Source organism: Lepidothrix coronata, unplaced genomic scaffold (assembly GCF_001604755.1).
Source record: "Lepidothrix coronata isolate B3197 unplaced genomic scaffold, Lepidothrix_coronata-1.0 Scaffold25, whole genome shotgun sequence".
Lineage (NCBI taxonomy): Eukaryota > Metazoa > Chordata > Aves > Passeriformes > Pipridae > Lepidothrix > Lepidothrix coronata.
The window spans coordinates 1,760,974-1,777,437 of NW_016690205.1; the positions used below are offsets into that span (position 1 = coordinate 1,760,974).

The 16,464-nt window shown below is 40.1% G+C and overlaps 1 protein-coding gene across 1 annotated transcript in view; it reads left to right on the forward strand.

Moving 5' to 3' along the window:
- The window catches only part of SEC23IP (SEC23 interacting protein), a 23,332-nt gene extending 12,224 nt beyond the window's left edge, over positions 1-11,108 (forward strand). Inside the window, exons 11-19 of the mRNA XM_017809235.1 lie at positions 83-253; positions 627-722; positions 902-1,105; positions 1,764-1,919; positions 2,561-2,663; positions 4,014-4,199; positions 5,198-5,360; positions 7,250-7,350; positions 9,923-11,108. Coding sequence (XP_017664724.1) covers positions 83-253; positions 627-722; positions 902-1,105; positions 1,764-1,919; positions 2,561-2,663; positions 4,014-4,199; positions 5,198-5,360; positions 7,250-7,331 — 1,161 coding nt within the window. The 3' untranslated portion in view covers positions 7,332-7,350; positions 9,923-11,108. The remainder of the gene's footprint in view (positions 1-82; positions 254-626; positions 723-901; positions 1,106-1,763; positions 1,920-2,560; positions 2,664-4,013; positions 4,200-5,197; positions 5,361-7,249; positions 7,351-9,922) is intronic.
- Positions 11,109-16,464: the final 5,356 nt, after the last annotated feature.

The following is a 16,464-nucleotide window of genomic DNA, read 5'->3' on the forward strand; positions in this document are numbered from 1 at the left end:
GAATTCCACTTGGTTTGGCTTGCTGCACGTCGATTTTTCACTATTAGAGGATGTGATTCTGGTTCTGTGCTGTTGTGTTAAGATGACTGAAGATACCAGTTCCCTGGGCTCCTCAATTGCCACATCTGGTGATGACCTTTGTGAGCCTGAGATGGATGAGGATGTTCCCACTTTGCAGAAGACTCTGGAGATGCTGAGTTTGTCGGAGTATGTGAGCACGTTTGAGAAGGAGCGGATGGACATGGAGTCTCTGGTACAACAGTGCTCACTTGGCTTCTGGGGACTGCCCAGGGGATGGGGTCTATATCTGGGGTTTGTTGTTGTTTTGTTCTGGTTTTCCTTCGAGTTTAGTGACCATGAGACACCAGAGCAGTTGCAAAGATAAGATAATCATGCATGACTTGAAGCCTAAGTGTTAGGTGACTCTTGTCCTTTTTTCTGGGTGTGGTGCATTCCCCCCAGTTTTGTTAAAGCACTTTGTTTCATGTCTTCTTAATTTTTTATATTTTCTATAGCTTTATAAAATGACTTAGCAAATTCATAAGTCATTGCCAGTAGGAAATTACATGTGTTACTAGAAAAGTTATGAAGTGTGCTTTGATTGTGTGTGTTTGCTGTTTCTTTAGCTTATGTGTACAGTTGATGACCTGAAGGAAATGGGGATACCTCTTGGACCAAGAAAGAAAATAGCTAATTTTGTGAAAGACAGAGCAGCCAAGCAGGTAAATACATTTTTCAGGAATGAAATAAAACATGATCAGGCAAATGTAACCAACTTCCTTGCTGTGGAGTAGCTTCTATTCTTGAACACTCTTCTTAACATCCTGGATATATTAAAGAAATTTTGACGACTGTGAAATAAACTTTTGTTTTGCCCTAACTCTGAAACTTTTCTCAAAAGGAACAGAAGAAAGCAATAGCAGAAAAGAAAGCAGTGCTGGCTGCCACACTCCAAACTCAGGAAGACACCCAGAAAGCAAAAGAGTCAGTTCCTTCTGTCTCCTCTCCAGAGGCTGGTCAGCACTCAAAGAGGAAACTCCCAGTTGGTGCATCCGTGTCTTCTGTGAACATTGACTACGAGTATTTTGAAGTAGGAACTGGCCAGGTGAGACTACATCCATTTAAATGATTTGGACAATCCTGTCCTTTTTTTTTGTTTTTCTGTTTGTGTGGGTTTTTTTTTAAATATGTATGACTTTGGGCTACCTCCCTTGGTTGTTATACAAAAATGATGTTTACATAGAACTTCGCCCTTTGGTGGGAAGGGGGGGCTGGGAGGGTGGGTTAGATTGCTGAAAAGCAAAACTTATTATAGCAAGGTTGTCACTACAGTTGATTTTTAATTCCAGCAGTGAGTGAGCTGTAAACACGGTTCTGTTCCAGAAGCAGAACTGTGTGAATGACAGAAGATTGAGTGACATCAGATTAAATGCCTCTGTGGCTTTACAGTTAACATAGTCACCTAAATTGATCCATTTATGCTGTTATATTTAAGGTTTACCTCAAACTAAACTTAAAAACTTCCTTGTTTAAATATTTTTTTACTTTTTTTTTTCCTTAAAAACCCACTTTAATATTATTGTATCAATATGCATTAGTACTATGGTATTAGTATGGAAAAGGGCATTGCTGCTGAAGCTTCCTGGAAGTGCTGTGAGCATGTGGTTGATTTAATACAGAACTTGCTTTTTCCTTCCTGGCTAAGCATTATATGACTTAGCTGGCAGTTCTGAGAGATTCTGTGTCTGATTTCTGTCTGCCAGGTTTCTGTGGTTTACAGTGCATTGGACTTTGAGCCAGATATTTTCTTTGCTCTGGGTTCTCCCATCGGTGTGTTCCTCACTGTGAGGGGTGTGGAGAAGATTGATGAAAACTACAGGCTTCCTACCTGCAAGGGATTCTTCAATATCTATCACCCAGTGAGTAAGCAGAGCTTTTGAGATCTGATTTTAGCTGATGCTGGTGACAAGAAGTGTAGAATATGAAGTTTTAACTTCTGAGCATTACACCTCTTATTCCCTTACATACAGTTCCCAAAACACAAAATCCCCCCTGACCCATCTGAAATATTTATTCCACATATTTGTAATCTTTACTGCAAAAGTGAAGTAGATCTGGCTATAGGTTCCATACCTAGCATTCCAGTAGGTTACTTTGAAAATATTTGCCTTGTTTCTTTTCAGAGCCAAGGAACTTTTTTTTCCCCATTAATTTCAAGCCACTCTTGTAGATTTTTGTGCAGTGTTTGTGTTTTTACATTCAGTACTTTTGTCCTGTGTCATCTTGTTAGACAGTTCAACAGTGACATGTTGAATAGAGATCATCAGAGTGCAAGAAAATCTTGCTGTTGTTTCCTCATTAGAATCTCTGTCTGTAGAACAAGACTGAAGTAGTTAATGAATCTGCTTAATCTGTCATGAACTAAGTTTCTGTAAATTCAGATAGTACAGAATTAAAAAATGGGTTTCTATTAATCATAACTAGGGATTTTTTTCAGTGAAATGTGATAATTAGAATAATTTCTAAGATAACTAAATGTCAATATGTTGTTTCTCAACAGCTTGATCCAGTAGCTTACAGGTTAGAACCAATGATCCTTGAAGACATGGATTTAAAACCAGTTCTCATTCCACATCATAAAGGCAGAAAAAGACTTCATCTGGGTAAAAAGAAAACTTATTTCATATGGATCTCATTTTTCTTATTGCCTCATTTGATGCATTAGAGTTTTATAAAATTTGAAGAGACTAGTGAATGTTCCTGGATATCTGACACCCTGTTTCTCCTGAACATCAGACATGATTCCACCCAGTCCCATAAGTTGGGCATTCACAATCTGATTCAGAAGTAATAATGATAATTCCTCCAGATTTGAGCTTCTCATTACCCAAGTTCCATTTAAAAATTGCTGCCCATTTCTTGTTCACCTTCATTTCTAAGATGCTGTCAAACAGACACTAAATTTATTGGTTTCTCCTACCTTGCCCTACTGACCCCCATGGTGTGTTTAACCAGTGTCTGTTCAGGATTGCAAACCTGGAGGAAAAGGTGTTTTTGCAGCCACTGGGCAGGGACTGGATTTTGTTGCTCACAGATACCCATCAGACCAAGGTGCTCTGGTTAAATTTTGCACACCTAATAAGGAAAGTCAGTTTTGCTGTTCAGTTGACAATATTTCTGCTGTACAAGTTCACAGAACCCTCCCTAAACATCTTCAGGCACTCAGGTGGAGCAGTTCTGCACTATCTGTACCATTAGAATGGTACTTTAGAGTGAGTCTGCTTTCCTAGACTAGACAAGACACTTGTTAAGGAGTGTTTTAGTTTACAACTCTCCAAAAGTCTGTATAGCAAAGGAGAAAAATAGGGTCTGTTGCTTTTTACTCCTTTTTTTTTTTTTTTCTTAGTTGTAGGTAAATGTTCCATGAATAGTCACGAGCCTTGCTCTAACAGATCCATGGGGTCAAAACCAGTTATTGTAAAGAACTCTCCTTCATCCAGCATTTCCCACCAGTGTGAATGTCAGATTGTTACTGGGGACACAATTACTGAGCTGTGGCAGAATTACAGGCTGAGGGAGTGCTTCTCCAAATTCACTACAACTGCAAGAGACAGTGGCAGCTCTTCTGGTCTCTTCTGCTGTGCTGGAGTTTGGAATTAGTCTCTCTCTCCCCTTCCTTTAGTGTAGGGTGTGAGGAGTGATTGTGGGGGGTGGTGCAGCTATTTATGTCATTTGTGTGCACCCTTCTGGATTTGGAGACTGTTGAACTGTTTCCTGTGCTAATAGGTTTTAACTCATTAACCCATTCAGTGAGAAATCATTCGTGTATTAATTGCATCTCCCTTAATCTTTTTGAATAGAATAGAGAAGCAGGAAACACATTCATGACACAGCAGGCCTGTTTCTCCTGGGAATTGAGATATTTGTTGAACAGAGTTTCATCACTCTGGTTTTAGGTTGTAATTTTAAATCCTTCTGTATTGAGATTTTTTTGTTGTTTTTTTGTTTTTTAGAGCTGAAAGACTCTCTGTCTCGTATGGGCTCTGATCTGAAACAGGGCTTTATCAGCTCTTTGAAGAGTGCATGGCAGACCCTTAATGAATTTGCCCGTGCCCACACATCTTCAACTCAGCTGCAAGCAGAGCTGGAGAAAGTAGCCAACCAAATAAAAGAGGAAGAAGAAAAGCAAGTAGTAGAAGGTATGTGGACACATTATTGTTTTACCTCTAACTTGTTGAGCTCAAATTAATTGAAGCTTGAGTATCCCAGTGACTGTTTGTATTGATTTTCCTGACCCTGTTAAAGAGACCTCTCTGCTAAGCACCAGGTTCCCACCAGAGCTGCTCTGTCACTCCCCCCCTCAGCTGGAAGGGGGAGAGAAAATCCAATGAAAGGTTTGTGGGTTGAGGTCAGAACAGGGAGAGGCCACTCAGCTGTTATTGTCATGGGCAGAACACACTGACTTGGGGAAAGTGCTTTAATTTGTACACTCTTTCAACTTTCTGTTAGAAGGACAGGTTTCTAAATCAGGTTTCTAAATCAGGTGTGTTTTCTTTCAGGGCAAATCAGTATGAATAAATCTTTCCATGATTTATTCTCGAGTAGTTTTCTACTGAGTTTTTTGGGAGGAGCTTAGAAGCATTTAGGTGTGTTCTCTAACAGAATAAAAATAAGTTTAACTCAGGTGTAAATAGTACCCTTAATAATAGCAAGGGCAGGATTGCCAGTTGTGAATTACCTGTCTGTGTTTGGCAGTGCTGGCTTTGTCTATTCTTAGAAAGACAAATCTCTCCTCTTAGTGTGAATTGAGGATAGTGATTGACACTGTGCAGGAGAGATGTAAAAATATGTCATGTCAGGTTATTCACTCATAGAATGACTGGATCTGTGTATGTATAAAACAGTGGGGTTTGTTCTGAAAATTGCTCAGCTACTACTTTTCATGAGGCCTTTTTCAAACAAACTGTTTAAACTGTTATGAAAGAAATAAGCCTATAATTCCAGTCACCTTTCTGAATCATGCAGTTCTGGCCAGTTCTGGTGGTTGTTATTATTATTGTCTTATCTTATTGTTATTATTATTGTCTTATCTCAATCTCTTGGACATTTTAGCAGGGGAAATGGGTGATATTTTTTGATTATAGTCAAGCAGGCTGTGCTTGGAAATAGTTTAAACCTTAAACTCTTGTCATTTTAGCTGAGAAGATCACTGAAAGTCCAGAGCCTCCAAAAGATGAAGATTCCTCAGTGAAGGTTGGAATGCTGAATGGAGGACGTCGGATTGATTACGTGCTCCAAGAGAAGCCAATAGAAAGCTTCAATGAATACCTCTTTGCTTTGCAGAGTCATTTGTGCTACTGGTAAGAGGAAATACTTGTGATTCTGTAAATATTGCTTAAGGTAAGCAGTATATTTGAATAGCCAGGAATGGCAGGCTCATCTGATTTCAGAATTCTGTGTGAGTGCAGGGTGAACAAATCTATCATTGTGTTTGTACTCAAGACATTGCACGCTGTTCTCTTGACCTTTGACACTCAAAACACACATTTTTAGCTACTATCATTTTCAAAACAAGGAGAGCTCTGTAAGCATTTTGACAACTGTAGTATTTCAAATCAAACTGTTCATGAAGGAACTGTATTGGACTGCAATATGTAGTAAAACTTAATTGCCATTTCATGTTGAAATGACATTGCTGGATGCTCTGCTATCAAATATTAACAAAAAAAGAAGAAGATAAAGGCACAGTGGAACTTCCTGTAAATTTGGATGGTTATGATTGACCACTTCTATGCAGTGGTTGCTTGTACACAGAAAGAAAAATTTATAGAACAAGAAGCAGAGTTTGGTGTCATCATGTGGTCAGAGCTGTAGTGCAAAATTGCTTCCCTGGGTTTGGATTTATTTTTTTTAAGGTGCTTAAATATCTCAAACAGAGAAAGATATCATTCCACTTATACAAATAGTGCAACTCCTGACCTGTTGCATTAGCCCTGATGAGTTGCTCTCTTTTTTGGTGTGCCATTGCATACGTTTTCTTGCTGTCATAAAATCAGGTGCACATGAAAATGCACAGGGTGTGGAGTGGCAGAGCACAACACCACCACACCTTTGGGTGGAATAGTCAGCCTTGGAGGTCAGCTGTGAGCTGTGCAGAGCAGTGCTGGGGAGGGAGGAGTGACTGCTCTCTTCTTTTGAGTTCAGCAGGTGCTGGACAAATAGTGCTCTACGTTCTTTTTGAAGGGTTGATTTTCACTAGCTGATAATTTTAGAAGCAGGCATTTTCCCCAGAAAATGTGGCATTGAAAGCGTTTCCTGAAGGATCTTTATATTAAAGCCAATATCACTCACCCTGCAAAGCTCAGGAGCTGCCCGGGGAGGGATTCTGGAGGCTGCTGTGAGCACTGAGCTCTGTCCAGACGACCCAGTGGTGGCAGTGCCGTTCCACACGCTGGGTTAAAGGATGGAGAATTCTTTTCCACGGGGTGGCAGCCGCTCACTGCCAGCTCTTTAAAAACTGGCTACACTTTGCTGGTTTTTGTCATTCAATTAGGGGAGATAAGCACGGTGAATAATGACCCTAATGAGAGAGCTCTGTTTTGGGCAATGGTGAGAAAAGCCTTAAATGAAATGCTGTGCCTGTTAAGAGAGAGCAGAGCTCCTGTGCTTGATTGTGGAAAATATTTGCAGTCCCTTAACTTGCATGTTTAACTGAGTACCGATGCTCTGTAAATTATGTTCCTCACACTTGGAGGATCACAGTCCTGAGCACCTCAACCTCCTTTGATGTCTTCCTCTGTCACTTATTTTAAAAAGCACAGGAAGCTGCCCTCATCTAACAACTCCCACAGCTTTGAAACTTTGTTAAAATTTAGGTGTTTAACTTTTTTATTTTTTACAGTGCTCATTACATTTTTATATTGGTGGTGTGTATATGTGTTTAAATAGCATTTTACAGATGAATCTGAAAATTAAGTCTATTCATGTTAAATTGAAATTAAGATAGCCTGAAGGTTTGATTTTTGAAAATAAGAGGGAAAACAGCCACTTGGGAACATGGCACTTGAATTGTATTAAACTTTAAATTATTTGAGAACTATCTTACATTTTAATGGCAAGGAAGGGAGGAAGAAAGTCTGGACAAGTAGAATGTATTCTTTTTAGAGAGCTGAGATAGCATGAAATGACTTCAAGAATTAGAACATGGACCATATTGAACTAACTTTTAATTTTTTTTCATTCTTCCTAGGGGTTCTGAAGACACTGCCTTGCTGTTCCTCAAAGAGATATACAGGACTATGAATATCAATCCTGAGCAGCCACAGCATTGATGTCTAGAAACAGGAATTTGTAAGTTTGCTCCAGTATAACTTATGTACTCATATCAAATTCAGCTGCAGCTTAGATGTCTTTACTTTCCCTTTTTCCTCTGAAGTTTAAATTACAAGGCAGGCAGCCATAAAATGTCATTTTGATTGCAAAAACAATATCTAGACTTGAATGCAGGGAGTGTCTTCGAGTTCTTTCCCTCTTCATTCCCAAGAGATATTTGATGTTGGTAGTTTTGGTCTGGGATAATAACCATCAGTACTAACATGAGCAAAGCATGATTTCTCTTTATCATGCTTCTCCCTCAATTCATTTGTTCAGTGAATGTTCAAAACCAGGAAAACTTGGAGAAATTGGATCTGTTGAAACTTCATTTACAGTGCAGTAGATTAAAGAACACCAACAGTGTTTGCACTTCTTTAATGTCCATATTGTTGACCAGTGGGGCACGTGTATGACAGCAAAAAAGCTGCTTGTCTCCCAAGAAAGTGTTAAACACTGATACTGATAAATTACTGAAGTATTTTTATTTTATTATCTTTGTATAGCTTAAACATTTCAGTAGAACAAGGGAAATGACACAGCATGGAAGTTGGTTCACTTTGAAAAGAAATTAAATACACAGTATGATTGAGTATCTGAGATAGAAATATTCTTGCAGGTATTTTTATTTTAAGATGTGTGTTTCCTAACTGAGGATCTGTATTGTACCAGTTTGGATCACTAGATGTTGTAGAAAAGAATATACTCTCTTTTGAGAGGCAAGGAGGAAATAATGTGCACCTTGCCTTTTTGGAAGGCAAGGAATCATACAAAAAGAGAGTTTCTGATGTATTTCTCCATTTTCAGAAGAACTGATAATGCCAAGCTACATAAATACCCAGCATGAAGAGAAATACTTGACATTTCAGAGGACTATTTGAGGCATTTTTCACTGCTACCATACAGTTTTAGTAGTCTTTTGTAACAGAATGCTTCTGATGGTCAGTTGATAGCATCTTTTTTTAAAATGAAATGTCAGGGCTGATCAAATGCATTTTTTAAAGCACAGGCAAGTGAAGGAAAAGGCCCCATTTGGCTGCACACTGTGCCAGTGGTGTGTCAGCTCTCACACTGGCTTAGGCACTGTCTCAAGGCAGAATTGCAAAATTTTTTCTCTCCTTCTCTTTCTTTATGACCACTTTGGTTGAAATCATATGGAGCTTATTGTGAAGGAAAGGCCTTTAAGTGTCTTTGCAGGAGGGGAAGGGAACGTGGTGATTTATCTCTACAAAGCTGAAAGTAGTTTGTTGCTCAGCTTCAGCAGGCTCTGGCATAATTGTGTTTTATCACTGAGAACTGCACAGCTGGAGGAGGGTTTAGCAGGATGTCACACAGCAAAGCACAGCCAGGGAAGTCTGTAATTCCATTAGGAGTTGCTCAGAAGGCCCCTCAGCACCTGGTTGACTGAGCAGTGTTTGAGGCTGGGATTTAGATAGTAGGAGGGCAGTAGGGCCCACTGGAGGCACTAAATGACAAGAGGTGTCCTGGGAATGCTGCACACTGGGAGACCAGGATCTTTTCCACAGGAGAAGAAGTGTCTTTCCATGCACTGTGTAAAATATTATCACATAAATCTGGAAGTACTGAAGTGGAAAATTCTCCCCCAGTGTTAGTCAGGTAGGGTTGGCATTGGTTTTTTTCTCTTTTCTGTTCTTTTAAGACTTTCAAATGTGAAGGTAATGGATTATCCAGCAGTGCCTATGACAGCAACATCCATTTCCCTACACAGGAGCAGACCATCTGAAGAAACAGCCCCTCTATTTGTGGGCTGCTCAAGGGGAAGAGTAAATGCCAGAGGAGCTCTGGGCTCCCTCATCTTATTTTCATATTAATTGGTTGGAATGCTGAGACCTGCCCACTTCTCTACCTTCATGTGCAGAGCTGCCTCTTGCTGTCCAGTTTGATTTCCTGGCTGTTGGTGCAGATCCCTTTAACTTCTTGAGGACTGTGGCAATTTTGGAGCAGATAAAAAGTGAGCAGAGGCAGGCTAAGGGAGGAGCTGGATGTTTGGTTTTGTCTCTGATTGTTTGGTTTCTGAGACAGGGATGGAGTTGGCCCTTTCTGGGGGTTGTTACCTTCTGAGTTTGACTTTTATTTTGTATCAGTGACTTGATTTTGCTCTTCTAGATCATCCTGGAGCTGGTCTTTGTGAAACAGTAATACAGTGTTTCATGTAAACAGTGTATTAAAGCTTGGATGTGTAAATTATCACATCGGGGTTTTATCTCTATTTAGAGTAGGATAGTTTATTACCATAAGTTAAAGAATCTAATAGCCAATTAAAATGCACAGTGAATGACATCCTATTAGCAGCTGTTGTGAGCTTTTTCTGTTTGTAATTGTAATTGCCAATTTGTGTCCACAGAAAGTATATTTCAGAGGCTTATTACATTAAAAATTTGATTAAAAACGTGTATGGATTTTTAGATCTTTTTGAGTCCTCTTGAAATGGAATGTTGGCATATTTAATTTCATTAGTACTGCTTCAGGAATAGAAAACTTGATATATTTCATATTTCCAATATGTTCATGTTCTGTTTTCTCTGCACAGCCACACCTGTTGCTCCCACAGACCTGGTGAAAAACTCTTTGGAAAACATCTGGTATTTTCATACTTACACATGACAGGATAAGCATCAGACTTCTTTTTTTCTGCCAGTGCAGAACTTGCTCAGATTCTACCTTCTTGTGTCACTTCAAGCAAACTTAAATTCCGAGGTGCTCAGCACTGTCCATCAGGAGATGGATGGAATGACAGTTTTGATCCTAAATCAGTTTAATTGTACAGTTGCCAAGTATGAGGTGATCAGTGAAGAAGTTTATTTTGGCATGCAAATCATTACTTCTCCTTCAGCTCTCCTGTCTCAGCTGGCTGTCAGACATGCTCTGCCTACCAAGGCAGCTTGTCCTCATTAAAAAGGACTTGGTGGAACAGCAATAATCTGCTTTTCTTGACATGTTCGTTCGTCCACCTTCAAACTACAAAATGCGAACTGTAGTTATAACCATCTTTAATACAGATCACACAATCCAGTTCATATTTACTAACAATTAGCAACCAGAATCGTTTTCTTACTATTGTAAGTGTGATGGAGATTATTTTATAAAGACCTTTTTAAGCCTCTGTTAAGAGTTTTACTGTTGCTTTTTTTTTTATAAGTAAAAATGAACTTTTGACTTTGAAAATGTTAGAAGTTTGTTACAACTGGTTCAGTGTTCACATATCCTGAAATGAAGAACAATTTAAAATAACATTTTGATCTGGTAATTACAGAATTAGAGACTATTCTGAGTTAATTAAGGCAATTTTAGTGAAACCAGACTGCAGTTGGGAGAACTAAAATACTTACCTTGATCTTGCAGTCCCACATCTCAAGACAGTCAATGTAAATAGGATCCTGAAGCTTAGGGGTGCTGGATAATAATCTGGATCCAGACCTGCAATCCAGGCTCCATTTTTTGTACCAAAGTTGAAATGAATTGGGTGGTGGGAAATCCTTGGAATTCATGTCTCTGAATACTGAGCTGCTGTACCTTCCCTTGGGCTCCAAGTTACATACACATTGTGGCTTTTCTTAATATTGGTGATTTAACCTTACTACTGACTCTTTGCCTCTGTTATTGCAGTAAATGAATTCTGAAAGGCAGTATGTGTATTTTTTTTTCCTTGATATATGTAAAATACACATTATTGTGTATATAATTGGATGGCTATAATTAAAAGTACCTTACTTCCAGTGGAGTTTACAACAAGGTTTTGTATTTCTTCACAGAAAATAGGTTGGAAGAGACCTGTGGAGAGGTTGCTCAGGGCAGGAGGGCTCAGGGCCTTGTTCAAGGCTGGAGATCCTTTGCTTCTCTGGGCCCTATTTTAAAGTTTGCTTTGGTTGCAATTTTTTTTTTCTAATATGGAGTTAAATTTCCCAGGTGGAGCTTGTATCTGTTGCCTCTTGTCCTTTCTCTGTGCATCTTCAAGAGTCAAGTCTCTGTCTTCCCTTGTGCTCTCCTGATTTTCCTGTTTGGCTTCTCCAGCCCAAGCACTTTCCGTGGCATCTCCTGCCTGCCATGCACTGTGACCCCGTGGGCATCTTGGACTTGCTTCAGTTTATCAAAGTTCAACTTCTTCTGGGAAGCAAGTTTGCCAAAGGAAGCTTTTTATCCAAAATATCAAATATATTTGTAAAGTTAACCTCTGAAGATAAAGGTTAAGTTTTGCAATCTGTTTTGTTAGTTAGAATACAAAATATATACATATATATGTATGTATGTATGTAAACAACAAAAACTCCACAACCACTGGCCTTATTTTCCTCTGAAGTATCATGGAGTGGAAGGTTATACACTTGTATTTATCAGCCTTGTGCAACACTGAATAACCTGAGTCTCCTTAAACAGCATTTTTTAAGGAGCTGCTGGGCTGTGAAGGATCCCCTGGGAGGGAACAGCAGCACCAAGGAACAGTAACATTTTATGAGGTGTCAGAAGTGCTGTTGCTTGGTGCACAGGAGGATGTTACAGGTGAATGAGGACCATCTGGAGTGGAGGGGTTGTTTTGGGAATATAGCATAAAAATCAGTTCTGGTTATACAAACAAAAAATTGCCTGCAGCTACAGTAACTGATCAGTGTTACATCTTAAAAGCATGGGGAAGTTCAGACATAAAGGAAGGAAAAATTACAGTGTAACCTGTAATTATATAAAACAAAAGAAAAATAAATGGAATTTATAGAGTGATTTTATATCTGTTATAGATGAATATGTTACTTCCTCAGCAGAAATCATCCCAGTGTGCTGCAATAATAAATATTAGGCAGGCCATATACAGCACAGCTTCCAATATATGCTGCCCTAGGCTTGCTGGCTTTTTATTTATTTTTGTAGGTACTGTGATGCACAGTTAAGCAGATAATGCTAATTGAACTTTAATTGGTCAATCCATAAACAAAAATTAAAAGTTTTCCCTGTCATATTTTCATCTGTGCTGAAGGGATTGTAAACGTTTAAAAAAAGCAAAGCTCTGCAGTGCTGAAAGCATCCCTGGGACAGAGCACACCCAGCACAGTGCAAAGACAAAACACTGCCAGTTGCTCACAGAACTGTGTGAGTAATTCTTGGTGCAAAGGAGGACATTATTCACACCCTGGGTAGCTCTGTAGCTTTCCTAAAGACATTTTGTCTGCCTTCCTGCTCCTGAACACCTGCAGTGGTGGTTGGGAACGGGGTTATCCTTACAGGCTACAGCTGCTGTAGGAGGACCTCCACCCACAGAAAACAGCTCAGCTGGGGCCCTGATGAGCTGCTCTGATGCCACCTTTGTGCTGGGTCTGGTGCTCTGGTCCCTTCATTTCAGCAGCAGAGGTTGGCTGAGCTACTTAGATCAATGTTTCCTACAATTATCACATTCCTGCCAAGTGTTCTTTGGAGGATCCTCTGAACGAGGTGCCTTCTCCCTGCGCTGCTCTGGCACAGCCCGACTTCCACTTCTGAAATGGGAGAGAGACTCTGTGCCCTGATATGTGTCTGAAGACATTTATGAAGATCTGAAGACTTCTGACAACATAAGGTGCTTTGTTTGCTGAAAGTGTCAGGAAGCAAGTGGCTTTACACTCCTTCTGTGAGGAGAGGGGACTCCTCCCAAGGAGTGACACTTGTGTGAGGTGTGTCACTCCTGTGGGGGTCCTGCTGGGTGGAGTGGTGTGGAATGCTCCCATGTAAGCAGGTATGTAACATTGTGTTCATCTTGTTTTGTATCTACAAATCTGGTAAAGTGCAAATTTTTTGAAAAGAAGTTCATTGAAGGATGAAAGTTCTCAGACTGTGTCTTCTTTTCCATAAGCACTTAATCCTCAGGGCATTACAAGAGAGAACATGTGCAGGAACCAAAGGTTGCTGGTGCAGTCCCCAAAGCCACAGAAGTAGTGAAGGGCACAAAGTACACTGTGTAGGATAAATTGGAAATGGAAAAACAACCCAGGAAAATGAAAAACTAATCACTTTGCAGTGAAGGGTCCCACCTCTCTGGATGCTCCTTTCATATGCTGATTCAGGCCCAGTTTTGCATTGAGGCCTCGTGTGGAAAATTAATCTTCAGGTGGAAATTTTTATGAATGAATTCCAGGGAAATAATCAGAGCCTCCCTAAGAAATCCAGCACCTTCCCAAAAGATTCCCATTTGGATGAAATGAAATCTTTCATTGAAAACTTTTGCTTTTGGAAAACTTTCTATCCCCTGCTCCTCTCCTGCTGTTCCAGGAGCCGTTGCTTCCATCGGTAGGAATGTTTCCTCTGGGAACACCTCCTCACACATCTGTTCATAGAAGTAGCACACTCAAATAATTTCTCCTTGTGCTGGGAGATGCCTGGCATAACAGAAAATTCCCAGTAACTGTGCTAGAGCTGTCCTGGTCCTTTCCAAAAGAATGTTATATTAATATTTATAACTTTGGTCTGCAATAGGACAAATGTGTTACGAACTCTGTCTAAAGTGCTGTTTCCATAATAATATTCTCCCTGATTTCTTTCTGTAGGTGATTTTTTTTCTTCTTGTGATGAATAATAAGATCTGGGATTTCATTTTTCCTAAAAAATGCTCAGTTAGTGCCAGGGTGCTCCTTGGTGGAGGCTGGATGTTCAAACATGAGGAGTGGGTGGTGGAGAAGCAGCCCTTTGTAGAGATGCATTTCTCTGACCAAGCTGAGTATTACTGGACTATTATTTTTAATCATCCCTTTGAATTAGGATGTGTTAGAATAAGAAGAATTCTTGTTTAAAAATAGGAAATATCATTTCATGTGCCTGTTCTCATTTCCTGGTGTTTAACTGAAATGGTGAAAATCGTTGGCAGCTGCTTTGATTTAATAGGAGCAGTTTGTTGTACAAAACCATACGTTTGGCTTTAGATTTCTACCTGATTTTCATAACTGTAAATCAGGATTAACTTCCCAAGGGCTGATGGAACCACTCCAGTGTAAATACAGTTACGAACAGGCTTGCTGGGACTCAGTTCTCCAGCCTGTCGAGGTCCTGACTGGCAGCACAACCATCACCCAGCACTCCCATCATCTGCACTTTTAGGGTTTATTCCTAACTCTAAAACAACCTGTGGACAGAAGAGCACAAACTGCTGTGCCCTTTGTGGCAGAACCCAAAGTCCTAAGGATCTGCCTCATTTCTGCAGTGGAAAAGTTTAGTGACCTGAGCAGAGGTGACCAGGGTTTGCTCACAGTGCTCAGCTGAGCTGTTTGGAGGGTACAAGGACTTCATAGAATGCACTCTCCTGAAGGTGAAATGCAGCTCCCCAACATGCACCAGGAATGGTGCTTTCAGCTCAATGGCTCTTAAAATATGGGACTCTCCAGGCTTCCTTTACATATGGAGGCTGTAGAAGGAACACCTTTTATATATCGATAAAATAGCTTCAGATCTGTATAAATTCAGGCAATCAAAAGTGAAGTGTGTCTATTTAAGAGATGGCAATAGAGGACAAAGGCCTGAGGGGAGAAGAAACCAAACAGTTGACCCTGTGTCTCACCTTCTGCCAAAAAAGTGTTCAAATAACTTTTAAGGTAATCTTGTTAAAATGGCCCCATGAATACACCTGAAGCAATATTTATGCCTGAGACTGCTCTGAGTGCATGAGTAGGGGAAGAGTTTATTCACAAACTAGAAGTAGCTCACTTGAGTGTAATCTGAAGTCAAGTTTTCCTAAGCCAAGGCTTGTTATGGGTGTTGTGAAACATTTAGTTATTCATCTGTTTGTAGCTGAGAGGATTCAGGGTGTCCTCTGCGTTGCAGGATGTTCAGATATGATTGTCCTTTCCCTGGTTTTTCTGTCTGCACAAAGGACTAAGAAAATGCAGCTCTGAATATCTAAATAATGAGCTGCAGCAGCCTCCAGGGAGGGTCTGGAGTGGTGTGGGAGGGAGCAATGGAAGGGAGCTTAGGGAGAGACAGAGCTCAGGTTTCTGCCAATACAAAGTAGCCACCATAGGGAAAGGGGAGCTCAGCTATTCATGACAAATCCTTGCTGTCTATTTTTTTCCCCCTTGGCTTCTCAGTGGAAGCTACACATGGAGAAAATACTGACAGTGCTGCTGAGTGAAAAACAGGAGCTGGACCTGGGGAGTAGAAACAAATCACCTCCAAAACTCATTCATGAAGGTGGCAGCATTTCTGCAAAATATCTTGGCTAAACGATTTGTTAAAAGATCTTTTTTTTTATTTATTTTTGCAGAGATGAGCTCTGTTAATAAATAAGATTGGTTTTGCTTTGCAGGCCACCTTTTGTACAAATATATGTGGTTTTAGCCACTGGGAGCTCCTTCACTGATGGGATCGTGTTAGAGGTTTATTGACTGAGGTGTAGTGACAGCTCATATTGAATGATCTGTGAAATCCTGTCAGGAGATAACACACTCAGAAAACAGTGGTGTCTGACAGTAGTATAAAAAGAGCTATTAACAAAAACTACAAACTGAACTGAGTGACCACAGGACTAACAGTTAGGTATAAATGCATATGTACATATTACATGTATATGCAACAAGGCACCTGTTTGACAAGTCCTGGTTTTGAGGGCAGAAGAGGCATCTCTCCAAAACATTGATGCTTGATTTGCAAAGAGGCCAAAAACCTCTTTGCCCTGGAATCCCTGTAACCTTTGGAGCAGGAACTGCCCAAGCAGGAGCTGCAATAAACTGGGTTTGGCTCTCAAGTCCTCCTGAGCTCAACCACCTGTGCAAAACTGCTCTGGGCACCCAGGTGTTTTATTACTCACAAGCTGGAAGATGAAATAATGAAGTGCCAAATACATGTGCAGTCTGTAAGCTGCTTCTTTACTTTGGTAATAGATCCCAAATCTAATCTTCTCTCCAAGAGGAATTATACAGGTTATAAACCCTGTGAAATACTCTGAACTGAAATACTCTTGAGTTATTTTAACATGTCCCCAAAATATTTTTAATATGACCTTGACGTGGTGCCTTTCTTTTAAATGGCATTAAGTTCAAAATTCCAGCTGCAGCAGACCACTGACACAGCAGGGTAGAAATGCATCTGTGCTATGTTCAAAAGGCTTGTGTCAGGGCTGCTTTT